The 24,150-nt window shown below is 38.6% G+C and overlaps 1 protein-coding gene across 1 annotated transcript in view; it reads left to right on the top strand.

The window, feature by feature from the left end:
* The window catches only part of LOC150085066 (uncharacterized), a 94,930-nt gene extending 76,451 nt beyond the window's left edge, over positions 1–18,479 (top strand). The window contains exons 9-13 of the mRNA XM_090376453.1: positions 11,221–11,325; positions 15,306–15,485; positions 15,588–15,750; positions 16,312–16,491; positions 18,329–18,479. Coding sequence (XP_090232579.1) covers positions 11,221–11,325; positions 15,306–15,485; positions 15,588–15,750; positions 16,312–16,491; positions 18,329–18,403 — 703 coding nt within the window. The 3' untranslated portion in view covers positions 18,404–18,479. The remainder of the gene's footprint in view (positions 1–11,220; positions 11,326–15,305; positions 15,486–15,587; positions 15,751–16,311; positions 16,492–18,328) is intronic.
* The last annotated feature ends 5,671 nt before the right edge of the window (positions 18,480–24,150 follow it).

The following is a 24,150-nucleotide window of genomic DNA, read 5'->3' as shown; positions in this document are numbered from 1 at the left end:
GATCGGTACATCGTGCTAGGAGGCAATTTCAGCGGCATCGACACTAGTCTCCTAGTGAGGTTGCTAGATTACATCAAGAGTACATAGCACTGAAAAATGATTACAGAAGAGCAATGACAATTCGTAAGAGGGAAACATGGAAATTATTCGTCCAAGAGTCGGGGAATTCGAATCCATGGGGCCTGTTGTATAAAATTACAAGAGACAAGCTATGCAATTCTGATGTTTTTAATACTGTGCGTACAAGTTCGACAGAAACAATAGGATGGATGGATTCCATTGTAGCTATAATTGATAAACTATTCCCACAAGATGATTCCTTGGAAGATACGGCAAATCAGACTTCAATAAGAAGAGAAAATTCTTTACATGTAACTCAGATAACTACCGAGGCATTTACAATTAATGAATTAGCATGTGTAATTAGAAAATTAAATTTTAAGAAATGTCCAAGATATGATTTGATAGAGAATGAATTTATAGCACGGTTTTAAAATTTTTTTCCCCAGTTGTTACTACTACTATATAACAAATGTCTTGCAGAAGGATATTTTCCACCAGATTGGAAGGTAGCTTTATTGAAGCTAATCAAAAAGCCTGGTAAGCCCCTCTCAGATCCTGGACCTTACCGGCCGGTAGCCCTTCTAGCTAACCTTGGCAAGTTACTGGAAAGATTGATGGTTTTGCGCATTACGTAGTTAATAGAGCAGCGTGGAATGATTTCAAATAAACAATATGGGTTTACATCTGGAAAGTCAGCAGAGAATGCTTTAGTGGACTTTCGAACACACATCGAGAGTTCTGCTTCAAAGTATGAATTGGTCATTTTTGTGGCTTTTCAAGGTGCCTTTAACTCAGTATGGTGGGAGGCTGCTCTTGCTCAGTTGAGGATAGCTGGATGTTCTTAAGAATTGTATAAATTGTTTGGAAGTTATTTTAGTGACAGATATGTAATTGTTAAATCTAAAACTTTTTATATTAAAAAGCAGGTTTATCGTGGTTGTCCCCAAGGTTCTTGGGTCCTTTCATATGGAACCTTGTCTTGCAAAATTGGTTAGTTCGCTCTTTTTCCAGCTGTAGGACAATAGCCTTTGCCAATGATTTAACAGTTATAATGGCTAGGAGTTCGAGGAGTAGTCTTGAACATAATGCTGATATTGTATTGACTGATTTGCATCTCTAGGCACAAAACTACAAGTTAACTATTAATCCGTATAAAACTAAAATGATGCTTTTTAAAAGCAAATTGGACCCTGGTCGACCTCCACAAATAAAGTTAAATGGTATTCAACTACTAATGACATCTGAAGCTAATAGATTATAAACTCTCATTTTTTCCACATCTAATATATTTAGGAACTAAAGTGAAAAAGTTCTCTGGAGCTGTTATTCGTGTTTCTAAGTTGAGGTTTATCCCGCAAGACTCTCTCATTATATTATAAGGCTGTATTTCTCCCCATTACAACATATGCAGCGGGCGCTTGGTTTCTTCGTGCCGTGTTGGTAAGGTTCCAAACAAAACTCAACTCTATACAAAGATCAATGCTTCTCAGCATGTTGAGAGTGTGTAGGACCGTATCTACTGCAGCAATTCAGGTGTTGGCCGGGGCTATTCCTTTGGACTTGTTCCTGATATACCGAGGACTATGTTATCGGATTAAGAAGATTCCCGCTACGTTTCATAACATTACAATTGATACTCCTGCAGATATTAAAAGGGAAAAGAAGCGGTGTATAAAGGAGATAATTAACTCTGGAGCGGGCCCCCCGAGGTTTTTTTTTGTGGATTATTTATTTATTCTTTTTTTTTTTGTGGGTTTTTTTTTCTCATTTTGTCTCATAAACTGAGACCTAAGGTGTCCCATCTACTGGAACTGGCCTACCTTCCTGTGGTGTGGACGAGTATCTGGAAGCAGCCTTCCCGGCGATCGCTGATTCCAGGTAGCCAAGAGGTCAGCACATCACAACATACATAAAATACACAAACATCACACTACTCCAAGTCTGGCCTAATTTATAGTCTGTTAACACCTACAGTAATACGAGGCGGATTTGAACTAACTTTCTAGGAGCCGCCCTAACAATAACACATGTCAAAAAACACATGTCACATGTCATGTCTTTTCCTGAGAGAAGGACTATACTTATGCCTGGATGAATTCGAGCGAGGATGGATTACTGAGTTTACTGAAGCTGGGTGGTCAGCATGACAAATAGCTGCTTATGTGACCCGTGCTGCAATAACTGTAGGAAAGTGTTGGTGACAATAACTGTACCCGTTGCTCAGATTGTTCAACCACTGATCGAACATCAGATGGGAATGATCCATGGTTACAAGCCTGATTTCCAACATCGTGACCCCAGATATGGCACGACCTGTATCAACGAACTCCCGTAATAATATACAAGGGGGTGGGGTTGTAGAAAGATTTGTATTCACCCAGAAGTAGTTGTGATGGAAATGTGAATTTTTTTTTTTGTTTGGCACTGAAATCTTTATAACAAACACACAAAAATAGATAAAGCGGAATGCAGATCAATGATTCGGTTCCTCTTTCTGCAAGAAAAGAAACCCAAAACAATCCACGAAGAAATGGTCGCTGTTTATGGAGACGACTGCCTAGGTTAGTGTTTTTATAAACAATTCAATTGTGGAAGAACCTCAGTGCATGATGAAGAAATCCCGGGACGCCCAGAAACTGTTGTAACAGAAGAGCATTGCAAAAATTGAGACATTAATTAATAAAACTATTCATAGAATTGCCACTCAAAGGAAGAAGATCATTAGTATACAAGAGGAAAGAGTGGGAGAAAGAATTGAACCTTGGGAACACTTGCATTAGTGAAGTTAGAAGACAGAGAACCATCTGCTGTCACCCTCAGTGAGCGGTCAGAAATAAAACTGAATACCAAATCACAAGAAAAAGTCGACAATCCAAAAGATGGAAGTTTATTTAGAAGACCTTTGTGCCAAACACGATTAAAAGCCTTTGAAATATCAAGAGAAAATGCTTCAGTTGGTTTTTATTGATTTAATACTTTGCAGCATAAGCCGTAGGCTTACTTGCACTATGTAACCATGTGTGCTAATACTAATGAGAGAGAGAGAGAGAGAGAGAGAGAGAGAGAGAGAGAGAGAGAGAGAGAGAGAGAGCTGGCTTGACATCGAGATAGGAGCACAAGTTCAATCAGATAGAAGTAGATTCAAAGGTACAGGTGAGTCACTACTGATTAGTCCTGTTATTCGGAATTTTTTTCCGATATCTTCGGTCAGCTGCTAATTTGTTCAGGTCTGCGTTAAGATTCTGACTCTGCTTGAGCATCTGCTGAGGGAGGAACCTGTCCGAGAGATGGAGTCGTGCTGAACGCGGGTAGAGCTCGGGATTTGCCCTTAAGGCCGCGGGAGAATTCTCCAGCCACAGGTATCCCAGAATGAAGGTTAATGCATGTATTCCCAAAGCGTGGAGAAGCCCGACTAAACTGTTGAAACTTGTCTTGCCTTTATGTTTCCATTGGGGATCGTAGCCAAGAAGAGCAGTACTTGTTAAAATTATCTGTCGAAGAGAAAGGGAAAGATTTAGACTTGCAAACAAAATGGAAATAAATACTAGCAAGTATACTGTGTCGACAAAAATGAAATCACATTATATAAACAACAACCGAATTTCCCCGCTTACACCTTCGTGTGTCGTGTGCTCTATGTTGGAGACGCTGTAAACAAAACGACTTGCGTGCGAATCCCATTCCGGCGACCTATTTAGTAACAGGTGTTCTTCCGCTAGAACAGTAGGATAATAGAGGTAAGCTTTCCTCGGAAATACCGCTGAGTGAGTGAAGAAAGTGGACTCTTTGTGACGGGTAATGAAACAAGTGATGTGCTGCACAGATTTAGCAGTCAGTATATCGTATAGATGGCAAGCTGCTATAATTTTTGTGCGGAAGAAGATCGTAAATGTACCTTAATTAGTAGTAGCAGGTGTCATCTCCAAGCACGCTCTCTTATGGATTTTATTGAACAAAGAACCCGTGATACACGCACTTCCTCATTGCGTTTGCTTCGTCATCTGGTTCGTTACGTTCTGTCAAAGGAACTGGAGCAAGGCCTATGCTGATATTTTATAGGAAGGCCACTACTTGAAGAACTCAACGTGATATTCCTGTCGCAGGTTCTGGCTTTCGCAATTCAGTCGAAAGGAGAAGTAACAGTTATTGACTGGAAGGTAATGTTATTTTGGCTTGTCTTCTTTTGGATACTTGTTAAAAGTTAAAAGTTCCAAATTAAAATTAACATGTTGGCAGACGACATAAAAATTTACAAAGCTATTCGCAAAATACCAACGACTGTACCGTTCTTAACGAAGCTCTGCAACGAGTAATTCAGTGGCTGAGTGAGAGAATGGTTGTCAATGAAAATAAGTGTGAGCTGATGAGTTTTGCCAACGTACACAAAAAAAAAAAAAAAAAAAAAAAAAAACTTAACTTTTCTTGTTACATCAACAACAAGGCGATCAAAAAAGTTATTTCTGCCAAAAATTTGGGTATTTTCATCAAATAATCACTTTCCTTTGATGTCCATGGCTCAAACATTGTGAGGGCAGCTTGCAAAAAACTGGGATTCTTAAAATAATCAACCAAAACTTCAATTAATTGGCACTATTCATGTATCTTTACAAATGTTTTGTTAGGCCAGCCCTAGAATATGTCTCCCAGGTCTGATCCCCACATGCAGCTTACCAAAAACAAGAAATTGAAAATACTGTATCCAAAAAAAAGCGCAATGCAGTACGTCTGTTTCAAAAGTAGATTAGAATATAATGAGAAATCTTGCCAAGAGTGGTGTTAAATGAACTTCAATGCACCGAAAAGAGCTTTAAGAAACCATACTATTAAAGAACAAATTATGGATATTAACAAAAAAAAAAAAATCAAATTATTATTTTAGGGTTTCCCGTAATTAAATACATTAACCCGTATTTGTGTCTGTAAATTGCGTATGTTCTATGGTTGATTTGCCTGTTTTGCTGGACGAAAAAACCCCAGTTACTGGGGAGAAAAACCTTGCTATCTACGCCTGAGACCAACTAACTCAGCCACGGAGATAGTACAACTACAACAGTACTCAATTAACAAAGCAAACTTGGAGAAATCTGATGCCCCTGGACACTTCAAGAGGCAGCTGAAATCTCTAACCGAAATTGATCCTTTAAATTGCTTTTTGCTTCATTCATGTACTTTTTTCGTTTTTTACCTGATGAAATTTGTATTCCAAGATCTGTGTAACTTTATTTTTGTTGCTGCACACTAAGGCATGTTTTTTCGCTGTTTTTTTTTTTTTTTTTTTTTTTTTTGTAGCTGTTTAAATAAATAAGTAAACACCCCTCTCCCAGATAGATTGACTCGCAATTAAAAGATCACGTTGTAATGGAACTTTAGGTGCATCGGCGACTAAGGCCATATTGCTCCGGGTATATTGTGTGTGAACTGCGTGTGTTCTCTGGTCGATTTTCTGTTTGTTGGACTAAAAACTCTAGTTTCCTGGAGAAAAAAACCATGCCACCCTCGCCTGAGACTGGCTAACTCAGCCACGTTGTGAAAAAGGCCCATAAAAATTCCTCCCGTCATCGACGGGACTCGAACCTAGGTTTTAATTTTTTAATGCTCCATGAGAGCATTAAAAACTTAATGACGACGTTAAGCACCATTAATGTTAGCATTATATCCACGCGAGAAGAGTTAAAATCCTAAATTCTTTTAACAACTTAAATTTAAAACATTGTTTGTTAATTATTTTCACTAACCTTAAGTTTTAAAAGTACAAGCATAAGTTAGCATTTAATTCATAAAAAATAGATAGTTCAACTAAGCGTCGATTATGCGAAAAGTGAATTAATCGAATAGTCCAGGAACTGGAGGATACCCGTCCATTTGTGCTGAGCATATATTGCTATGGTTTTAGGCGCATCAGCAACTTAAGCAATGTTTCTCAGTGTATAACTGTCTGTAAATTGTGTGTTTTCTGTCATCGATTTGCAGTTTGTTGGATGAAAAACCGAGTTTTCGGGAAGCATATATCTGCTAATTGTACATGTTTAAATATTTTTCACAATAAAGCGATTTTAACTTAAAGCTAATAAGACGGACTGTTTGTTTTTGTCTAAGAGTCCACCCTTCTTATTCAATGGTCAAATTAAAACGTAGTCAGCGCCGACCCTGTGTACAAGTACGTCATGTTAGTACAGTTTTAGAGTACAACTCATTGTGCCGGGTAAAATGTATTGGTAAATATGTGATACCTTGAAAAGTTTCGTCTGCAAATCCCTCATCAATCTTGTTGCCGTTCTCTGTACTGGCTCCAATAGCTATACATAGTTCCTAAAATGAGGCCTCCGGACCTGTATGCAATACTTAAGATGTGGTCTGACCATTCCCTTATACAATGATATAATCTTATCCCTGCTAACAAAATTCTTGTATATCATTGACAAAATCCAATGAAAAAACCCCATGTCCCAGTATCTAATGTAGCTATTATTCCCTGAATCTGCTATTCATACCACTGAGGAAAACTTTAAGTCGTCTAGTTGTTACCTATGGATATTCAAGACTGTAAGATTATTTAATACGGAAGCCGTTTTCCTTCCACAGTCAATGCGAACGATAGGTTTAACCGATCGGGTTGGAAGTGGTCTCAAATTGAAGATATTTCTTCCTAGGTTTGCACAAAGTTGTTAAAATTTAAAAATTCCCAATAGTTTTATTTTATGGAAAATGGACCAGTTTTGTAACAGACGAGAATAGTTCAACATTCACTTCATAGACGGAGCCACAGGAAGATGTTAACTGTTAAACAAACAGTTGTCTAAGTTGATTAGGCATTTTTTTCTGATTAACAATTTGCCCTTTAACTATTTAACTGAATAATGATTTGCAATTTAACCATTTAACTGAATAACAATTTGCACGTTCGCACAAAAAAATAAAATTATTATATTAGGGTTACCCGTAATTGATTACATAAACCCGTGTTTGTGTCTGTAAATTGCATGTGTTCTCTCGTCGTCGATTTCCCTTTTTTGCTGGACGAAAACTTGTTTCTGGGGGGGGGGGACCTTGCTATCTACGCCTGAGACCTAGTCGGTCTAACTCAACCACGGAGTGAAAACAGTCCATTAAAGTTCCTCGCGCGTCATCGACGGGATTCGATGACGTCTGGCCTTTTCCAGGACAGTGACGATACCGCTGTGCTACGCGCGCAGACTGCACGTTCGCATAATCGTGTCTTTTGATCCGAAAAAAAATAATAATAAACTCTGCTACCAATTGCCAAATTCTGTACTAGCGCTGTCTACCTTAAAAGAAAGAACTAATCGTTAGGATTTAGTCACAGCTCACTATATGTCCCCACGTTGCGCACGCGAGCTCATGCACTCATTGCCATTCGTTACGTTTAATACTTTCAGAACTCATCATTTTATTGTTATCAACTTCGAATTTATTTGTTTTTCGTTTTGAAGTTTAAGGATTTAGAAGTATGTCACAGCCAAAATGCCACTCTGACTGGTTGTATTGAATGTACCTTGCCTTAAAGGAGAAACACTCCTTTTCCTTTTTTCTGCTAATGTATTCACGATCGTTTTGAAAGACCGATCCTGAATACATTTACAAGTATATATTGATACTACATGGGTACTACATTTCTTTAAGACAGCTAGAGAAAAACCCTGCTACCAATTGTGAAATTTTCGCAAGGGGTACTGTTAGTTCTTTATTTACTCTGTAAACTATTAACAAAATTAAATACCTCAACATGGAAAAAAGTCTCCGCATCTGCTTTCGAAGGTTTACTTTCAACCCACGATGCTTATAGTACACAAGTGCATGCATTTTAATGCGTTAAACGAAGCCTTAATTTCCTAATGACTTTTATGATATAATTTTAAGTTATAAACGAAACATTTTCACCTCACTGCTATAAAACACTGCTAATATTAAATAAAAACATTTATGGAAGTCATATTTCATATGTAGTCTATTATTTATTTATTTATCTATTATAATACTCTTGATCTGGTTATCAGCAGTGATCATTCATGTATTAGGAATTTGCAGATAAAAGAACCACTAGGTGGCAGTGATCACAGTGTACTGACGTGGGATTTACTTAAAGATTTAATTACCATCAGGGGTAAAGGAAAGGGATTTTGCTTCCGTAAAGGCGAGTACAGTGGTCTCCGACAGTTTTTAAATTCTGTACAGTGGGATCAACTGACGATGTTACCAACAGTAAATTCTAAGTGGGAAGCATTCAAGGAATTAATCGTGGAAGCTACTAAAAGTTTCATACCTATTAAGAAATATTGTTCAAGGTTTAGGCCTAAATGGTTGTCAAATGAACTAATGAGACTCGTAACAGAGAAGAAAAATGCATGGGATGCATATAAATTATCAAGCGACTCAGAAGCCTATGGCAGATATAAGCTGGTCTGTAATCAGGTCACAAAGGAGGTTCGGCAGGCGAAGGCAGATTACGAGAAATCCTTGGCAAAAGATGCTAAGAAAAACAGCAAGGATTTCTTTACTTATATAAACTCTAAAAGGAAGGGGATGAATCTGATTGGTCCACTTGACATCGATGGTTCGACTGTTGATGATCCTGCTCAGATAGCAAACAAACTGAATGAGTATTTTGCATCTACATTCACACGTGAGGAATTATTAAGGTTTGAAAATGGCAGAAGGTTATCAAATTGTAGCAGGATACTTAATGATTTTGTAATAACTGAGAGCAAAGTGGAAGAGAAACTGTTGAAGTTAAACATAAGAAAAGCACTTGGGGTGGATGGGATCTATCCAGTTATATTAAAGGAGGCGGCAAAGCAACTAAGCAAACCCTTAGCCATAATTATGAGAGCAAACTTGGACTCAGGGGAGGTTCCCACGGACTGGAGATGTGCAAATGTATCCCCAATTCACAAAGGGGGATCGAAGGATGACACGAGTAATTACAGACCAGTTAGTTTAACTTCTGTTCCGGGTAAAATAATGGAGTCGCTGGTTAAAGATGCATTGCAGGATCATCTAGACAAGACTGCAGCAATAATTCAGACACAGCATGGGTTTGTTAAGGGAAAGTCTTGTCTGACAAATTTGATAGGATATTATGATGTGGTTACAAAGGAACTGGATGCAAAAAATAATTTTGATATCATATATTTGGATTTCAGGAAAGCTTTTGACACTGTTGCGCATGGAAGACTATTGTACAAATTGGAGCAGAACGGTATTAAGGGTAAGTTGCTACAATGGATAAAAGGATGGTTAAGTGCGAGAAGACAGAGGGTAGTAATCAATGGGTGCTGCTCTTCTTGGACTAATGTTATTAGTGGAGTCCCACAGGGTTCGGTGTTGGGTCCACTGTTGTTTTGTATATTTATCAATGATATTGATGAAGGTATATCAGGCTTAGTGTCGAAGTTTGCAGATGTTACAAAGGTTGGCAGGGTTGTTAATGACAGTAATGGCAGTGTGCTACTGCAACAGGATCTAGATAATTTGGGCAGATGGGCTAAGAAGTGGCAACTGAAGTTTAACCTTGACAAATGCAAAGTACTGCATATGGGTAGAAGTAACCCCAGAGAAACGTACCAACTGTGTGGTACTACACTTAAGGTGGTAGAAAATGAAAAAGACCTGGGAGTAATTGTGCAGGCAGATATGAAGTTTTCTGAGCAATGCAGACAGGCTGCCAGGGCAGGTCATGGGGTTTTGTCAATGATATATAGGAATTTTGCTAGCAGGGAAAAGGAGGTGATTATCCCTCTGTATAAGGCAATGGTCAGGCCACGCCTTGAGTACTGCGTACAGGTCTGGAGGCCTCATTTTAGGAAGGATGTAGATTTACTTGCGCGTGTACAGAGGAGGGCAACAAGATTGGTGAGGGGAATGAAGGGATTCTCTTATCAAGAGAGGCTTAAGTTCTGCAAATTGCAGTGGCTGGAGACTAGGCACCTGCGCGGTGATCTGATTGAGGTGTATAAGGCCTTGAATGGGTTTAGCAAACCTGAATTCTGATGGGATCCTTCCACTTGTTCAGATTACGAACCTAAGGGGGCATAAATTCAAATTAAGAAAGGACAGATGTAGAATAGATGTGCGGAAATTTGCCTTTAGCCAGCGGGTGGTTAATTGCTGGAACAAACTTCCATCTGTCGTTGTGGAAGTTGATAGGTTGAAATTTAAGGAGGAACTGGACAGGCATTTGGAGGGAATGGTGTGATTTTTTTTTTTTTTTTTTTTTTGGCTGATGCTGCATAAGCTCATACATTTGCTTTCTTGCATCACATGCCACTACTACTACTACTACTACTATTTCGAGTTTAATTATTGATCTAAAGTAGTGTAATAGATAAAGCCAAGTTTGAAACAAAAGTGGACAATAAAATTCAGCAGGTACAGATACAAACACAAAAACGTGAGTTGAAACGCATAATGCTGGTATAAATGTAAACATTTAGGCTACATAGAAAAAATTGTGCATATTTAACGGTTTCTCCGAAATATGCATTTGCGTTTATTGCGTAACTTAACTTTTATTTATTTCTCGCACGTAAAACCCAGACATTGTCACCATTATGGCTTTACAATAGCTTATGTATTGATTTTCGCTGTTCCTCGTGGTTGTTGTATTAGGGTTTTAGGAACACCAGCGACTAAGGCCGTATTGCTCCGTGTGTACTGTTTGTAAATTGCTCGTGTTCTGTGGTCGATTTTCTGTTTGCTGGACAAAAAGTTCCAGAGGAAAAAACCATGTTACCCTCACCTGTAACCGACTAACTCAGCCACTTTGTGAAAAATACCCATAAAAATTCCTCACGTCATCGACGAGACTCGAACTTAGGTCTTTTCCACCCTGTGTGGAGAGAGGATGGCGATTCTACCAACTGTGCTACCCACGAAGGCCAGAAACTTGTGATGTCCTTTTGTGATTAAGGCGGAGCCAAAGTAAGCAGAAAGCTCTGCCTTCGTCCACTTGGAATATATGTATATCAGAAATTTCGTCAATGACATACTTGTAGAATTTTAGAAATCTTGTAGCCGAACAAGTTTCTCTCCAACAGTGACCACGCTGTTTCGGATTGTAAAGAAACTTTTTAATCGAAAAATGTTCAAAATCGAAACTTTTACTTCAAACTAACACTGTCATTATTTTTCTTTTGTTAGAAACCGTCCTTTGTTTCCTGGCACAAGTGAGATAGATCAGATTGCTAGGATCCACAGCGTTCTCGGAGCTCCGAAGCCATCGGTACTGTCGAAACTCAGACGTCAGTAAGTAACCTTATTTTTATTTCTATATCTGACTTCAGCCACATCTATATATATATATATATATATATATAATATTGGTGTAAATACACCATAGTTTACCCATAAATTTAACTACATAAGTAGTGTAACGGCATCGTTTTATTATATCCCATATTGTGGCTACCTTCACAACGAGATACCGGGTATTGCACTACTTCGAATAAATAACGCTTCTCTAGTAGAGAACATTACTGTTATTTATTCTCAGTGGGCACCACCCAGACGCGTTTCGGAGCTGGTTGCCTCACTCATCGGTGGGCGGACAGTTACCCTCATAATGCAGACATGTCACGGTTGCGAAATTAATTCCAAAATAGTGAGAGATGCCAAATGGGTAAACTATGATGTATTTACACCAATATTATATAGTTAATCTCAACCCATAACATATTATGCCTTGTGCAGTGCATTTAGTCTTCAAATTATATATATATATATATACAGTATATATTTTTCTCCCCTTTCTTTCATTTCACTGTAACTCATCCCAAGTTTCATCATATGATTCGGCGGTTGTTGTTGGGTTTTAGGAGCATCAGCGACTAAAGCCATATTGCTGTAAATTGTATGTTCTCTAGTCGATTTTCCGTTTTGCTGTACGAAAAAACCGAGTTTCCGGGAGGAAAAACCATGCTACCCTTGCCTGAGACCGGCTAACTCAGCCACGTTGAGAAAAGACCATAAAAATTCCTCACGTCATCGACAGAACACGAACTCAGCTCTTTTCCACCAGATTATTGTTGTTGGGTTTTAGGAGCATCGGCAGCTGAAGTCATGTTGCGCCGTGTACATTGTCTGTAAATTGCGTGTGTTCTGAGGTTTATTTTCTGTTTTTCTGGACGAAAAATCCAAGTTTCCGTGAGAAACAAAACCATGCTACCCTCGCCTGAGACCGAGTAACTTAGCTACATTGTGAAAAAGGCCCATGAAAATTCCTCTCGTCATCGACGGGACTCGAATCCAAGTCTTTTCCACCCGATGTGGGGAGGACGGCGATTCTTCCGACTGTGCAATCCACGAGAGTTCATTGGTTGCGTTTGCTTAATTACTTTACTTTACTGGGCATAAAGGCACCTCACAGCGATAACTTCTCTTAAATAACTTTGTCGACTACTAAGACTTTGGACTTCATCCTTTTTTTTTTTTTTTTTTTAACTTTATGATGTCTGTCTGAGGAGAGAATAATGCATTTTTGTCATTTGCAATCTGATTTGATTGGAAATGATATAATACTTCAGATTGTTCCCATCTCAATTAATACCTTTCCTATATAGAGTAGCTTAGTATTCATAATTCATAATTATGTGGAAGCCATTGTAGATGGCTACTGATTCAACGTCACAAATGACACCGAGTTAGTCGTCAGTCGCATGATGCCTACAATTTATATACTTTGTAAGTACAAGATATGCATGGAATTTGGAGAAGATACAGTAAATAAATAAAATACGTCACACTAGGGTCTCCCGGAATGTTAATTCAACTACCCAAGCGTATTATGTTCATGAATTGCTGTGTTCATCGATTTTGTCTCTTTTTCTGTACAAAACACTCGAATTTCCGGGGGTGGGGGAGAACCGTATTATCTAGCCGCCTTCCACCGACTAACTCAGAAACGGAGTGAAAAAAAAAGACCATAAAAGTTCCTCCTGTCATTGACGGGATTCGAACACTGGCCTTTCCCACCCGGTGTGGGAAGGACGGTGACGATGCCATGTGCTACTCTCGCTGACTTATACAGTAAGTAAACGTACAGCACAAAAATGGTTCAAAAATTTTTAATCAGGTGATGAGTCAATTGAATGAGGTCTTGCCGTGAGGAGCAAAAGACTGCCATTAATGACGACGAATGAGTCGACGAAATAACCAAAAAAGGAGGTACTAGGCTTTTCATACAAACTAAGAAATACTGTTCAAGGATTAGACTAAATGGATGATAGATGAACTGTTTAGACACGCGGTAGAGAAGAAAAATGCTTGGGATGCATATAAATTGTCAGGTGATACAGAAGCCTATGGTAGATATAAACTAGTCTGCAACAAGTTACACGGGAGGTTAGGCAAGCCAAGGCAGACTACGAGAAGCTCTGGCAAAGAATGTCAAGAAAATCAGCAAAGACCTTTTTACGTGTATTAACCGTGGAAGGAAAGGGAGGAATCATTAGTCCACTAGATATGAATGGTTTAACTGTTGATGATCCTATCCAGGTTGCTGACAAACTGAATATATATTTTGCATCTCCATTCACATATGAGGAATTCTTTAGGGAAGAGGGATGCCAGAGGTTTTATCAAACTCTTAACAAGGAGCCGGATTTATGTGTTCGAATGCAACAAGATCTAGAAAAATTAGACTGTCGGACAGAGAAATGGCAATTGAGGTTTAACGTTGACAAATGCAAAGTACTGCATAAGGGTAGCAGTAATCTCAGATTAACGTATCAGTTGTATAGTACTACGCTCATGGTAGTGGGAAAAAAATACCTTGGGATAATTGTGCAATCAGATATGAAGTTTTCTGAGCAATGCAGACAGCCTCCAGGACAGGTCATGGGGTTGTATCAATGGTATACAGGAACTTTGCTAGCAGGATAAGGAGGTGATTATCCCATTGTACATGGCAATGGTTAGGCCGGATCTTGAATGCTGCATACAGGTCTGGACGCCTCATTTTCGAAAGGATCTGCAGGAATGGGTGCAGAGAAGGGCAATGAGATTGGTGAGGGAGTAGCAAACGGGTGATCTTACAAAGAAAGGCTTGCTTCAGTTCTGAAAAGTGCAGCATCATGAGACTAAACATCTGCGAGGGGATCTGATTGATGTGTTTAAGGCTTTTAATGGATTAGACGAACTCAATGCTGATGAGATTCTTCCTCTTGCTCAGACTACACACGAGGGAGCTTAAATTCATATTGAAGAAGGATGTTTGCAGAAGAGATATATTCGGAAGTTTGCCTTCAGCCAGTTGATTTTTGGAACTAATTTCCGTCTGTTCTTGTGGCAGTGTGTAGTTTGGATAAATTCAAGGAAGAACTAGACAGACTATTAAGGGGGATGCCCAGGTGATGTGAGTTTTTTTTTTTTTTCTGATACTGTGTAAACGTGCTTTCTTGCATCATTTTCCGCTTCTAATACTGATATTAAAATCATGCCAGGTACTTGCAGAAAGATTGGATGCGAGCAACGAAATCATGTGTTTCCATTTACGACCGAGTTAGATGTACAAACTGAGAAAATGGGTTTCACATAAACCTACTGCCAAAAACAAACTCAGAGACCTACTTTTTTCTTTTTTTTTTTGCTGGCCTTTAACGTTGTGCTAGATGGGGGGATTTTGATGGTGTCCGGATTTGGACTCCCTAGGTAGGTACTGGCTTGCTGTCATTCACTGGTCTTGCACTGCACCAGTGGATGCAGGATGTTTTTCAAATTAAAAAATGACCCTAAACTCGCTTGTTCTGAAGTACAGGACAGTTGGATCAGCTACGACCAAAGCCTAGTTGTGGCCCACCTCCTCGTGGTGTAGACGGGCACTGGGCAGGCTGTCCTCGTCTTCCTAATGTCAAAGTGACCAGAAACAACTGAACAACACACACACATAGCACACATTCCTACCCATTTTACAGAATTTCTATATCATCACAGTACACAACGGCCGAGCTGACTAAAGGATAAATTCAATAATGTCAATTTGTTGTTCCCTTTCTTTTTTCAGACTCGCTGAGCGTTTAAACTTCTCCAGAAGAAAAGGAGTTTCCCTACATAAGATACTATAAATGTATATAAGTGCGTCTGGTATCATCCATTACTAGCTTCTTTTACGAATAAAAGTTTTTGTTCATTTTTTACGTGTTTTAATTCTTTCCTAAAAATCCGCACGAGTTTTTTTGTCGTTCGTTTTCCTGTATGCCACTTCAGAGTTCTCGTAAATTTTTTTTCAGTAAAAGATCCCTGAAGTTCGATTTCACCTTTGAGGCAGGTAGTGGACTGGGGATTGAGTCACTTTCTCCAAACGCCTCGCCAGCTGCCCACGATCTTTTAGTTGTACTCTGTGCTTATGACGAAGAAGACAGGCCAAACGCCGCCGAAGCATTGCAAAATCCCTATTTCAGTGACTTCAGGTAGGTTAATCGTGGAAAAGTGGCTAATGTAATAAATTATCTATTTATCCCTACATTAATAAATTCGGTAATGTCAATTTGCTGTTCCTTTTCTTTTTTTAGACTCGCTGAGCGTTACAACTCCTCCAGAAGGAAACTGCCAATGGTGGACAGCATGTCGGACAAAGGACCATCGAAGGGTCAGAAGACTTCACCACTACCTCATCCCGCATCTGATATTAGCTCACGGTCAGAAAGAACATTGGACTCGCCCCATGAGGTGAAGGTGAGATACGTACATTATTTAGATTATATTCACTTTTTTTAAGTTTTATTGTTATTAGAACAACTCGGGAAATAAATGGTCAGGAGAATGTGAAAAGATGAATGAACATAGCTGTCGAGGTAAACATCTTGTAAAAGTAAAATCCAGTTTAAAAAATTACCTTAAACGTGGAAACTCGGGTTTTTCATCCAGAAAAATAGGCAACTCGACCAGATAACACAAAACGTGGATACATTACACACGGGCCGATGTTCTGGAGTATATGACCTAATATGACTTTTTCAGCTTTTTCTCAAGAACGAAATCTGAAACAGTTTTTCTGCTATTAACCTACTCTGCGTGGGTTGAAGGCCGAATTGTTTGGAAGGACGGTGATAAGGACCACTCTATCAGCTACCAGGGTAGAAGAGAAGTAATATCCTTCTGAACGAAAAATAAGTTCTCCAAGTCGGGTTTCCAATGCATGGAATAAAACGTTTATTTTAATGGTGTCGTTCATGTGATTCACTATCTGTAAGTTTTAGTTTCCACCCCCCGCTAATCTGATTGGTTTACTTTCAGAGACAACGAAAGAAGAAAAGATCCGAGAACAGCATTATTCTGCCTCACCTGGAGGTTATTGGCCAGCCAATTGGACATAATAAAGGGAAACTTCTGGAAGGAATTCACAAAGCGGAAACTGAGGAACCGCTGTCGTCTTTAAGGTTTCCCGATCTTTCCAAAGATCCTCAGCCACGCAAGGTGATTTGATATGTTAGTAGCTTAACTGGTTATTTAATATGTAAACCTTTTAGTTATTTCAATCCTTTTGTTAATAATACAGTAATTGTTTATTTTTCTTGCACAGTTTCCGATCTACCAACAGTTGAAAGTATTGTTATTGGCTACACATTGCAAGGAAACCAGAGGCTTTTGCTGCTCCCTCAAAATATTCCTGTAATATATTCTTATATATTGTGTGTGTTTCCCTCCTCCGTTGGTACCAATCCAGCTGGCCTTTGTATTTTTCCAAGTATTTTCATTCTGTATAATCTATTATGTAGCACAGAGCGAAACGGAAACAAAAATAAAATAAATGACAGGTTTAACGTTAAATTGTAAAACAGAATATGTTAAATACATACAGTACAAAAAAACTTTCGGTTATTATGGTAACCTTCATCAGTTGAACTGAAAATTTAGTAACATAGAACTTAAGAGCATGTAGTACCAGTCAAGCACAGTAAACTGCGTGATGTAACAACTGACTGTTTGAAGTTGCAGCCTGTGGTTTTGACGTATGTGAACGTTTCCAACGTTTGTCAGTCATGAGAATGGTTGCCTCAATAATAGGGTGGACACGACATCCACTGCTTCTGTTGACCGAAGTATTAGAGCACGTGATGTGCAACGACTCCAACCAGGCGCGGCGTCGGTAATGGCGGGACCGATCGAAAACCATGACATCGCAGCGTTGGTCAATGTCGTGTCGGGTTGACCAGAAGTGCTCAGCAATGGCTGAGTGTTCTATGTCCACTAAGTGGATGGCTCTTTTTTGTTCTGAGATACGTTTGGCGAGCCTTCTGCCAATTTCTCCAACGTAGCAACCAGCAGCGCAGTCACTGCAAGAAATGCGGTAGACTAGTCCACTTCGTAGTAAAGTGGGAACCGATGTTTTCACTCTAGAGATGAGGGATTGCAATTTCCTGCCCGGGAGCTGTATGCACTTTATCCCATGGGATTTCAGGACCCTAGAAACCTGCTGTGATAGGTTCGGATAGTATGGGATAAAGGCGCTCGCGGCGGAGTCATTACCTTGTATATTCCTGTTGGTCGCTACGTGGTCACGTGCCTGTAGGTCACACCTGTCTAGGGTACTGGTGGGATAGCCACCCTCGCAAGATCCGTCTTGACCCTAGCAATTTCGGTGCGCTTCTCATCCTCTCTCTCTCTCTGGAATTTTTTTGGCTGGTGCAGCATAAGCCTGGTATTTTACTTTAATCATTGTCTTTCTTCAATGGGAGAAAAGGCACGAGTTCGAATTGTGTCAATGATACGAAGAATTCTTTCGGGCCTTTTTCACAACATGGTTGAGTTAGCCAGTCTCAGGCGAGGGTTGATTGGTTTTTCCTCCAGCGAACTTCTGGTTTTTCGTACAAAAGAAACCTTCATAGTAGGACCACCCGAGAATAACCTCATCTACCCATAGATCCATAAATTGCATGTGTTCCTGCTCAGTTTACCTGTATTTCTTGACGAAAAATCCGAGTTTCTGTGGGGTGAAACTCCATATCCGCACCTCAGACCAACTAACTCATAATGAAAAAGTCCAGAAAATGTCCTCACATCATTAACGGGTTCGAAATCTGGCCTTTTCCACCCAGTGCGAAGGACGGTGGTTATTTTCTTATTTCCTGATTAATAAAGCATATAGCAAAACATTTGTTTTCATTTTATTTACCCTCTTAGTGTTATAGTATACAAAATTTGAACGTTTCTTGATACACAACAATATCATAACACTAAGAGTATAAGCTGATTTTTTAATGTACTGCATTATGTTCATAAATTCCTATTTAATTTCTAACTTCCATTTCAGAGTCATCCACAGGCACCAGCGGGCAGCAGCCACGTTGCTCAACTTCCCTCAATACATCAGGCCTGGAAGCCGTGAGAAATATAATTTGATGTAGCAATAAAGGAGTCCGGTAGAACCTTGACGATTGACCAAGGCCGAAACCAGTGTCTTTCCGTTATTAATAATGTGTTCTTCGTGTGAAATCCTAAGACTTAATTAAAAGTAAAGTCTTTTAATGTCGTTTCCTAGGAAAAACTGATGTTAGCAAGAATTAGTATTTGTGAAATGTTTAGCGATATACAGTGTATGTAGTGTGATCTAACTTTTAAGGAAATGTCCTACGTTTATGGAACTAAAACAAGTACAAAGTGTATATTTTTGTACTAAGCCATGCAGAAAACACAAAATAGCTTTCTGCCTCTGACAGACGATGATTCAACTTTGATTAGCGATTGCTTAGTGCCTTCGAAAAGCATTTTCTTCGCTAAAAATTTCCCTTTTCTGTAAAATTAGAAACTCACGCACAGCTTTCAATCAAACAATTATAAGTTGCTTTTCAGTAGGTTAAAATAACTTTTGTTTATGAAATTATTTGTTACCACCATAAGTTTAGCAACAAATTCCAATATAGATCATCATCAAAATAGGTTGAAAACTGGATTTTCGTGTCAGCTTCAGAGCGACTACTGAGCCTGTTTGATGAGTTTTGTATCATCGGCGAAGTTTGATCCTGGATCTTTCTAAAGTGGTAAGCTAGTATCCATCATACTTCTACAAATGTGGGATTTTGGGAACGTTAACTGTAATGTAAGAAGAATATTTTTTATGTTGGTCTGACGATTTTTGCATATCAGTAATTGTCACAGCTTGTTATGGCGTCAGCCTTCTGCAGTAAACGGAAGAAGACACGAAAAGTATTTTAGAAAATTTCTGAAATTTGATAAATTTATGAAACAGATAATCTTAATTGGTTTTTGAATATTTAGATGTATAAATGAAATGCATATGCAGCTCAGTTATATATACCATAGCAAACATCAATAAGTATGTAAGCTCGAATATCACGAAATTGCTAACGAATTACCTTATCCTTTCGCAGCTAGCCCTTCCACTCCCGCTTCCACATTTCATGGAAAAGCCAAGCCCTGATTCCTTCCCCAAGGAAACTTTTAATCAGTAGGAGGGATAATTTTTTGGCCCACTTTCATGCTGGACAGAGTTAATCTAATGATGTTTCATTTTTTCAACTGAACATCGAGTTTTTCATCCTGAATGAGATGGGACCATGAAACACCCAACTTCTAATACAAGGAATCATAAAACACATTCACCAGAAATACAATCGAACCAAATATACAGTGGCACATTTATATTAAAGTAACATAACTGTTTTAGACATTAAAAAAAAAATTGGATTTAAGAAAGTAAACAGAAGGAAATTGAAAGATAAATCGAATTAAAATTAAAAACAGGAATAGAGTCAACAGAATTATTCTGGGTTGAATAAGCAGCAAAGGCCATAAGCGTGATCAGTTATTTTGGCTGGATGAGAACGGAGTAGCGTTTGAGTGCCATTTCCTGGAGGAAACACCGAAAAGCTCTCAACCAAAGAAGAGAGTCGATCATCGCATTACAGAAAAAAAAGTCCATAACTGCTTTCTAGCCAATTATTCTGTTTCAAAATCGCCTACAATTTATGAAACGTTGGGCTTCAGTGTGATAATTAATTTATCAGCAATCGAGACTCTACCCAGAACAATGTCCTTGCTTTCATGCAAATACATTGTTCTGGGTGGAGTCCCTGAATGAAGAATGAACTTGCTATAGTCGAGAGAATTTCTATAAGAGGGTCAATGTCATTTATTAGCTATTTTGCGAAGCGTTCTACCCCGTTCTCATCAATAAATTGTTGGTATGAGGAACGCACTGCTTACATAAGCAGTCGGTACCACGAATTATGTTAGTGAAACGAATACTGAATGAGACAGAAAAGAGGGCAGCTAACGAATGATTGTGAACTGCCTATAAATTTCTCTCCACTATAGTCTGATTTTCGCGATTTTTCTTTTTCAATGTAGCGCCATTGCAGTAGAATATAGCCATTGTATGCATTTCTGTTTAGAAATATTGGTAATGTATGTTATATCTCATCGCCTGTACTATACATTTAGCAATCACACAAAAAATCATTGTCTCTGGTATATAGTTTTAATGAATAGTCTGTAGCCATGTGACCATAAATAGACAGGATCAGTCTTTAAACTGTTCCACTATTTTTTTTTTTAAGATGGTCCGCAGCATCGGAATTAGATGCACAAAATTTGTTGGAATCATAAAATGTATCCATTTAAAGATATGACTTCATTGTAAAATAAACAAGTGTAACAAGCATTTTAAATTATGATCCGGGTTGAGATCTATAAAAATGTAGCGCCGCCAGACGTGAAAAATAAAATACAATGAAAACGCCATCAATTTATTCATCGATGGAATCTTTGAATAAAACCCAACGAACAAAGCACAGAAATAAATGTATCTGTCAAAACTTGTTAGAATTTGAATTATTTTACTTTAATAACACTCATTTGAGAGATCAGATTGTACTTTCTTTTAATGGTGAGATCAAGGGGGAGTTATTTTGTTCCAGTTGACTCCTTTGGTAATTTTGCACCAACAACCAAAGTACAGATAGATAATTCTCTCATATAATTCCACAATGTGGAATTATGAGAGAAACATGATGTTCTAGGATCACTGAATGTTGAAAAGTGCTGACTTAACACTTCTGGTAATACCACCAGAGAAGTGTTCAAGTTTATTCCCCTAAATTTTCCATTTCAAAAATCATTAATTAGAAGTGTGGCTTCTTATTAGAAAAATGGTCGATCACATTTTGGTCAATCGAAAGGTACAGAAATAAAATATTATTTTATTGAAAACATCAATGCAAGAAATCTTAGTTACTTGCCTGATTCATTTTTTCCCAAATTTTTATATACCCGGTAGTTATAGAATAAGTTTCCCTATTCAGGAGACCCTAGTGTCAAAGCGGTTAGAGATAGCGCTGTGAAAATTGATGGGTATGTCATTTATTTATTTTTTATGTATATATTTTTACGATAAAAATTGCAAAAGTGTTCTACAAATAGCGTATTTTAATTAAAATAGAAATACCCTTGAAAAAATTGTAGCAGGTCGATCTTCAGACCTCGATTGATTTTAAAGTTTCGCATATAGTAAGAAAGGTTGCTGGCCACTAGTTTAAAACGTATGACATGAAACTGCCACTTACAAGAAAATCACATTGGTCTCAAAATACGAGCGGTGATCATTTAATTTGCGGTCTGGTGCAAGATTTTATGTTTACCGCAAGAACTTTCTATAACTGTCACTAGAGACGCTCTCCCTAATCGCTACTGAGCAGGCTCTGTATGTGCATGCCTTTACTTGTCGAGCTAGAATTGCCTAAAGAGAGTTTTTTTTTCGATGCGTGTCACTGACTATCGTTTTGAAGCAAGTATCATGTCGGACATACAGATTGAACAGCGATATGTGATTCGTTATTGTGTCAAACGGTGCTTAATGCATCGGAAACAGTTAATGAGATGAATGAAGCGTATAATAATATGTGGTCTTGGCGATCACTGCCACAGGTTCCGAGGTTCTGCCACATCCCACTTATTCATCGGACTTAGCCCTGTGTGATTTTTTCCTGTTTCCACGTCTGAAGAAAACTCTGAAAGGCAAGCCTTTCGCGTCCGACACAACGATGTTTGTAGAGCCACAACGGAATCACTTCGCAGTCTTTCGAAAAATGGCTTGCAAGAAGCATTTAATGCGTAGGTACGACGGTGGTGAAAGTGTGTAAGGTTCAAGGGAGAATATTTCGAGAAGAACACAGAAGATTCCGATGATGACAATTAAGATAAGATCTTGCACCAGTCCGTGAATTAAATGATCACCCTTCGTAGAATGTAAATTCGATTTTTCTCTGCCATTTTACTGCCCGAAGAAATTACAACATAACCCGGAGCTTCAACGGGACCAGCTGAAACCAAAGGCTCAGGGTTAACGCAGAGAAGTGTCAATTCTAGTTGTATAACCCATTGTTCTTGAACAATGAAAGAGTGGAAACAGGTTAGTTATGTTATTCCCACCGAATAACGAACCGCGTTGTCTCTCTTCTTAATGAAGGAGAAAATTGATTCGGAATTTGAATTCGGGGAACTTCCATCGGCTCGTTACCATTCTAAACAAAGAGTCTGATGAGCTTGTTCTGAAAATTTGTTGCTCTTACTTTTATATTCATTAGTTGGCAAAACGCTGGATTTAGGCAGTCTGGTAGTTGACACACATACAGAAGCGGGAGACCCGGGACTAACAGTAATTGTGTTATTTCAGTGTGTCAACTATCTTGTATAAGGTGTTTATTGAGATATTACCACTTTAATGAAAACTAAATACATATTGGCTATAATCTGGAGTTCCACTCAACCTGGTGATGATGAGGTTTAGCAGAATAAAAGAATAACGAAATATAAATGGAAAATTACAAAATATCCTGAAAAAAAATTAAAATATATAGACAATAAAATGAGCTCGTTGTTTTCACTCCAACCATATGACAAAACAAAAAGTACACACGCACGCGTACACAAGTAGTTGCAAAAAGAGGTTTCAGTTAAGAATATAAAACATAGTGGGACCAAATTTGCCCTATATTACAGCCTCAACCTTGCACGATAGGTGCCCGCCAGAATTCGCCTTCGTTCCTTCTACAAAATAACTGCTAAAACTTTTTGGAAGAATGCCATTTCACCATAGCAACTTTTCGGCGTCATTTTCAAAAACCTTATACAATCTTCGCTATATGACGTGGAGTGTTATCATGCTTTTACTGACGAGAAGTTTAATACTGTCACACTGTTGATAGTAGTCCAAATTATCCAATTAGGTCACGGATTTCTTGGTTATAGGTACTACCTCTAACTGGCCAAATCTATCATCCTACCTCCACTAGCCTCTATGATCGAGATAATACACTTCAACTGGAAGAGTTCGTTGTGCAATCTTCATGCCCATCAAAATGAATCTGCTGCTCTTCTACAGTCCAAGTTGGAAAGACATCACTTCAATAGTACGGTCAGTTACCATTGCAAAACGCCATTTTGCATTGGTGACTGGCTTTGATATTGGGCTAATGCACATTACTATAGAACAGCTGGCATATTGACGAATGTTCCTATGGTCATCCCTTGGAACAGAGCGAGGTGTTTTATGCGCGGCAATTCTCTGTGGCAAATGCTCTATGATAGAAGTGATGTCGTGATGATACTGACCCCTCCATTTCTAGAGTGCTTCCTCAGTGTAAAAAAGATTTTTTACACTGAAGAATTTACAACCCACGTTTTTCATCCAATTGTATGGTAAATTTTGTTACTGGATGGATCAGCTATCCAAATACACTAAAAAAAACCCACCTCACAAGTGTATATAAAAAATAAAAATAATTTTTCAAAACATCGAAGTAGAAAATGAGCTTCATGATTTCAGGCACTACACTCAATGCACCAATTCCTAAAGAGCTCAAACAAAAGAGCATATGGTTGATGTGCTGATCGATGTTCCTGTCACCTCTTGCACCTGTCTGGCGATGTGGCCTACTGATGACATACATGAAGCGCGCTGTGCAGCTGTTCAAACCTTTTTTCTTGAATTGGTAATAAAGAGATGAAAGACGTTCTGTCTTTCACCTTTGAATAAAATCTCCCATATTGGATTTTGGAAGCTCAGACGAATCATATTTTCCGGCACAGAAAGAAATGATGTATCTAATCATCGTC

This window comes from Mastigoproctus giganteus, chromosome 6, assembly GCF_048544385.1.
Source record: "Mastigoproctus giganteus isolate SK-2022 chromosome 6, ASM4854438v1, whole genome shotgun sequence".
In the NCBI taxonomy this organism is placed as follows: domain Eukaryota; kingdom Metazoa; phylum Arthropoda; class Arachnida; order Uropygi; family Thelyphonidae; genus Mastigoproctus; species Mastigoproctus giganteus.
This window is presented reverse-complemented; position numbering and strand designations above follow the sequence as displayed.